Genomic DNA, 6,309 nt, shown 5'->3' on the forward strand with positions numbered 1-6,309 from the left:
GATGGCATGGATATGTTTTGCAGATGGGGGTGGAGAAGGGGGGTGGATGCTGTGCTGGTGTTCTGCAGGGGAATCACACTGACTGCAGCTTTACCTGGTGGCTTTTGGGAGCCATGCTATAGCCAGACCTTGTACATGTGACAGCAGCTTGTTTCTGCCTTCAGTTATTCAGATGTTCCTTCTGTTTGGGCATGTGGGAGGCATGATCTGAGCTGTCACCATTATCACAGTCATCTTCAGAAAAATCACGTGGAAATGAAGACATCTTTTCCATCCTGTGGCTCACCTTCCATCAAAACAGTCATTGGCAGAGCACATTATTTTAAACTTGAAGACAAGATACTTAAAGTATCTTTTTACTTAATAACAAGAACTTAATCTTTCAATTTCAGCTTCTGTTTTAAAAACTTAGCTTTTCTCTTTCAGAATCTTACAGGTTTTAGGTTTTGTTGGCCTGCCAGTCCAGAAGACTTTGAGGAGAAACAGAAACTAAATGTGTCAACCTTGGAATGCTTAGCCAAAGCACTAAATAAAAATCCCCTTCATTCCCTACTGAAATTGCTTTGACTTCAATTCTGCAAGAAAGTAGAAGTCATAGCAGCTTGTGAAGGTACAAGCACTTGGTTGTTTAGAGTGGAGGTGTCCACTCCTTCAAAACCTATGTAGCAGACTGGTGGAACTATATTAACAAATTTGAAATTTCTGATCACATCTCACATTGAAATGTGGATTTCTGACTTCACCCAGATTTGCTTCAGGTTGGCTGAAGCACGTACTCCAATATCACTGCCAAAGAAGCTACAAATGGGTTTTGTGCTTCTGTGTGTGACTTAAAACTTTCTCCTGTTATGTGAGCAGCTTCAAGCTGCTTCAAGCTGTGCTTTTGGAGTTACATACAACCTGTGGGAGTTGGTTGCTTGCACAATTGTAGGCAAAAATCTGCTCTGAAGCTTAAAATATTGTTTGGCCTTTGGCCTGTCTCAGCAACTGGGGAAAAACGGGTGAAAGTGTTATCTAGAGGATGCGTTTTGCTGTTTTACTTCCCATTTAAAGTGCAGTGTCATGGTGAAGCCTGATTGCCTGCTCTGCTCCTAGTAAGTTCCTTTAAAAAGCAGATAAGTTTCTAAGGTACAGCTCAAAATTCCTTTTTCATGCTTGTATGAGTTTAGGAACTTGCAAGACAGTAAAAGAGGTAAGCACCACTGTAAGCAGTACATGTACTCAGTGTTCTATAAAACTAAGTTCAAAACTGATTTGTGACTTTTAATATAGTAACAGTATTAATGCGTTGCTTCTGGCATCCTTTTGTAGTTGAGAAATATTAAGGGGTGGCTGAAAGGGAAAGGGGCTGTAGACCAGACCATGGTAAATGACCAGACAGACTGGTGCCTTTTCTGGAATGCCAGGTGTCTCACGTGAGCATTCAAGAAAATTTTAATGCATGACAATATATAATTACAATCTTTATTGTGAGTATTGCTGTATTCTGTACTGTTAAAATCTTTAAATATTTCTTCAAAAAATGCTGTTAGCAGCTCTAGATGTTTGAGACCTGTAAGCTTATCCAGTTCTTGTGCCAGCACTTGTAGCCTTCATATCTTGCAAAGAATTTCTACCATTTTGTTGCTTGTTTGTCAAAACTAGTGCTTTCTAGCACTTCTGAGCATCTAACCTTGTCTTCTTGTATACTCTCTTATCTTTTGCTATAAGACCAGGAAAACAGACATCACTAACCTACAAACTAGTGTTAGTGTGTTTCTGATTTTACAGACTGGCCTGTAGTCATACCTTCCAAGGGACCTGCTTTTGCTGTTTCTAGCATAATAAATTGGGGTTTTTTCCCCCATTTGGTTCTCTAGATCGTTACTTCTCTTGTCTCACTGAATCCTGTAGTTCTGCTGTGGTCTTGAGGTAATCTGGTGCAGGTTGAGATGCCAGTCAGGGCTTGAAACAGAAATTTCTTAAATGTGTTTCTGGATGGAGGACTGCTCATCGGGATAGGTAGGATCAGGGACAGGGTGAGCTAGAAATTTGTGGAGGTAAAAGCATCACTGGCTTATGAGAGAGAGTTTAGGGGTGGGGAGGATTACTAGGTGGGTGAGGTTCTCTGAAAGGTTCTTGTTTGACATGTAAAAGACCTTTGGAAGAGTGATACCTCATGCTGTTTTTTGGCGATGCATATGTCATTCAGTGAGTTGTGGAAAGCCCACTGAGATGTTGCTTTGTGGCACTGTGTTGCTGGTCATTGATAGCACTAAATGCCATGTCCTTCCCTTGCCGAGGGAGAGATGGAGATTTTACCAGACTTCAGTACTCTGAACCTAAATAAAATTTTTGATATTTTTTAAAGCACTCACTTTTGCCTTTTTTATTATTATTTTAATGCAGTAGCTGGTTTGAACATACAGCAGTTTTGGGTCAATTGTGGTGTCTTCTTGTCAGCAGTTCAGGTTCATGAGAAGCTCTGCTATCCCTCCTGACTTCTCTTTAAGTGATGGGGGTTGCACCCATGTCTGTCTGTGGGGTTGGTATGGGAGAGCTTCATCCTTGCCCCTGAAAAAGGGTAGGTGGGGATGGAGCCTTCCTCTCCCTCCATGTTCCTGGTGCAGAAGACTGATGGTGTCAGCTATTCCAGTTATGTCTGTGGAAGTTGTGTAGCTATTCCAGCTGTCCAGCTGCTGCTTATTCTGCTGCTCAGCCAGGTCCTTGGCCTCCAGGTTTCTGATACACTTAGACTTGTTGATTTCATCGAGAAAGTATTTCTAGACTATGGGTTTCTGTTTGATTTTCTCTTTTAAATATTACCATTTATACCTACAATGATTGCTTTCCTGTTTCTTTCGAAATGTATGCAACTTTCCAGCTTTGTGGTGTGTTTCATGCAGATGTATCTTTATTGCTACAACTTCCCAGGTAATTCTGTGCACTTCTTTCCTCTCATTTCACTGTACTTTTAATGCCACTGCTGATAGCACAGTATTGTGTTAAGCTGTTGAAATGAGACTTGTTGGTTATCAGAGGCTCACTACTGTCCTGTGCCACATGGGGTCTTCTGTGTTATTTCAGGCTGTGTCAAAAATAGCCTGTTCCTTCTTGTGTGTTCCTGGGATGTTCCAAGAAGCCATCACTTGAAAATGCTGAGGCATGATTTAACTGGACAGTGCTGTTTTGCTTTTCACCACTTAAAGTACAGGACAACCTTTTTACCTCCATTGTCTATTTTTGCAGGCTAAACTTTATTTTTAAACCTCAGATAACGTACAATGGAAAAACACTGTGAGTGCAGGACCTTTTGATAATTTTTGAAAATATTTTTGGCATGTAATTTAGTATAATATACTAAATCTTGTCTAGTGGATGATGTCCCTGTCAGTTGGAAATAGATGATCCTTAAGGTCCCTTCCAACCCAAACCCTTCTGTAATGCTTTTCTGTTCAAATAAATACATGTCTTTTGACTACTTGTTTCATCATGATTTTTGTATACTTTTATTATAGTTAACTAGTACAAATACAAACACGAAATACTTGATTTACAAAAGTAAATTTATCTGTACTTCTCAGTGTAAGCTGAGCTCTTTAGAAATATTGGCAGTCAACAATAAAAGAGATTTTGAAGTTTGCTTTCAAGGCAAGGGCAATTTTGCACACATTTGCAGGTTTTATGATATAATCACACATCTTTGTGAGCTGCTAAGTTACCTATGATCAAATCCTGATTCTCTTATCTCTTGTAACAGCTAATGTTTCTGGCACTTCAACAAGGATGTTGGTGTTTCGTTTGTCAGTGATGATCAAGCTTTTCTTCCAGTTGGATGCATCTGTTTGTCCTGAGAAGTGCGACTGCTCTTCAAAAAATGCAATTCATTGCTCTGGCCCCCACATAAAAGACCTGGAGTTGTTAAATCTGCCTTGCAACATGACAGAAATTCACATAACAAACGCTAATATATCATACTTGCAGGATGTTTTTGCTAGGATGGTGGAACTGCAGCATCTCATCCTGTCTTCAAACAACATCGCTCTGGTTTCACCAATGGCTTTTAAAGGCTTGGGAAGGCTAAAAGTCCTCAAACTGCTGGATAATAAGCTGGTTGAACTTCCCCCAGAAGCATTTGATGACATGGTGCAGCTTCAGCAACTGATCATTGAAAGTAACAGGTTGAAATCGATCAAGGAAAATCTGTTTGACAAACTGGCTAGTTTGCAGGAGCTTTACTTGAACAAAAACCAACTAACAGCACTTCCCAGTGGCGTGATGAAGAAACTCGCCAAACTCAGAGTACTGAACTTGTCAAGAAATTACTTAGCAGCACTACCTAGAAATATATTTAGTGCATTAGCCAGGCTTGAGAGGTTGATGTTGTATATTAACAGGCTGTCTTCAATAGAGTCTGGTATGTTTGATAGCCTGAAGGAGCTGCAGGAGCTTTTCCTGCATTCCAATAACATCCATTCCATTGCCCCTGATGCATTTCATTGTCTTCGTAAACTGAGAACCCTGACACTCTCCAGAAACAGGCTTCAGGTTTTGCCTTCTGGGCTTTTTTTGCACTTGCATGGCCTGTCTAAACTGACCTTGTACAGGAACCCACTGAAGTCTCTTCCAGAGGTATTGTTTGGAGAAATGAGGCATCTTAGTAGCCTATGGCTGTATCACACAAAGCTCTCAACAATACCAGATTTTGTGTTCAGTAACTTGACAAGCTTAGAGCTTCTTGTGCTGAGTTTTAACCCAGAGCTTACGGTTCTTCCTAGGAATGTGTTCAGTGGCCTGAATGAACTGCGGGGCCTTTCTCTCCATACAAGTAATATTTCCAGTTTGCCAGAGGGAATCTTTCTGAGCCTTCAGAAACTGCAGAACATTTCCCTCTTTGATACAAGACTTGGGGTTCTTCCTAGAAACCTCTTTCATAATCTCAAGCACCTCCAGAAAGTGTACCTGAATAGTACTAACCTGCAGTCTCTTCCTGCAGACTTCTTTACTGCTTTACCTGAGCTGGAAGAAGTTGTCCTTGATGACAACCCTTGGAAATGCGATTGCCAAATTCTTGGCTTCCGAGAATGGCTCCAAAAGAGCACGACAATAGTTAGAAATGTGCTGTCTCTAATGTGCCACAGCCCAATGGCACTGCAGAATATTTCTCTTGTGTCTCTAAGCATCGATGACCCAGAGTGCCTGCCAACCACAGCCATGACATATCAGACATTCAGCTCAACATATTCCCAGACTTTGACATCTCCTGTGACAGAGCACTTCACATCATCTCGGCAGACTGCTGTAACAGTAGTATCCGACACAGAAGTCATCAGCATACCCACATCGGTTCCTCCTGCAGCTCCAGGTTTTACCTCCTCCCCTGTTGAAGATGTTGGACAACCTGGGTTACATTTCTCAGATGTTCCAGTCCAAACTTCTCCTAGCATCATAGCACGAACCAACAGTGTCAGAGGGACAGATTTAACTACTCTTGTCAGGTGGGATGAGTTTCCAGCCCGCAGCAGTGCTCAACCCTATTTTAATACCAGAGTGACTTATTGCCAGATATTCTTGTGCCTTCACAGTTTGATTTTAACACTCCAGACTGTAGTCATTGTGCTCAGTCTGTATGTGATGGGTAAAACCAGGCAACTCTTGCACTCTAGAAATATTCCTGCTCAGCCTGTAGTTCTGATAAGAATATTAAGAAGATAGAGAAATCTAGCCCAAAAAAGAACTAGAAGTGTTGCTTTGGATGCTTTTTGAACATTTCAGCAGCTAATACTCGATTCAGATCTGGATTACAAATCTTCATAGCAAAGACCATAAAGACCTTGTCTTTACAACATAATGGAAATGAGTTTTATGCACCTCGCAGCATTTGCCAAGAGTGGCTGTAATCACTGTGAGTTGCTACAGCTCTTGGTGCACGAACCCAGAGGGCGAATGAAAGTATCTGTGGTCACCTCTACACGTGCACTGTGTGTTTCCTGCTTTGAAGGGCAGCCCTGTCCCTGCCAGAGGCTGCTGCCTGCTGAGTGTTCACTGCTCAGATGCAGCCATCAATGTAGATACTCTCACATAGGAACATGGCTTCAACTGTGCTTTAGAGATTGCCCAAAGTACTCCAATACTATTATGCCCTATACTGCCGGCAATGTTTTGTCTCCTTGCTGAGAAAACAAATGGTATTTTTGGGAGGAGATGCTTGGAAGGACCTTTAAACAATGGAGATGTGGGCAGAATGGTGTGGTGCAAGTGTCTTAACTTTTGCTTTCTGTCCCCAGCCCCTTTCCAGGATGTGGCGTGAGGAAGGGGTACCAGTTAAAG

General features: G+C 41.6%; 1 protein-coding gene across 1 annotated transcript; it reads left to right on the plus strand.

The window, feature by feature from the left end:
- Positions 1–11: 11 nt before the first annotated feature.
- LOC116448623 (platelet glycoprotein V-like) lies at positions 12–6,309 on the plus strand. The gene is made up of 2 exons (XM_032119284.1): positions 12–2,913; positions 3,740–6,309. Exons 1-2 carry the CDS (start codon positions 2,820–2,822, stop codon positions 5,692–5,694), a joined length of 2,049 nt encoding a protein of 682 aa, XP_031975175.1. The 5' UTR covers positions 12–2,819; the 3' UTR covers positions 5,695–6,309.

This window comes from Corvus moneduloides, chromosome 10, assembly GCF_009650955.1.
Source record: "Corvus moneduloides isolate bCorMon1 chromosome 10, bCorMon1.pri, whole genome shotgun sequence".
Taxonomy (NCBI): domain Eukaryota; kingdom Metazoa; phylum Chordata; class Aves; order Passeriformes; family Corvidae; genus Corvus; species Corvus moneduloides.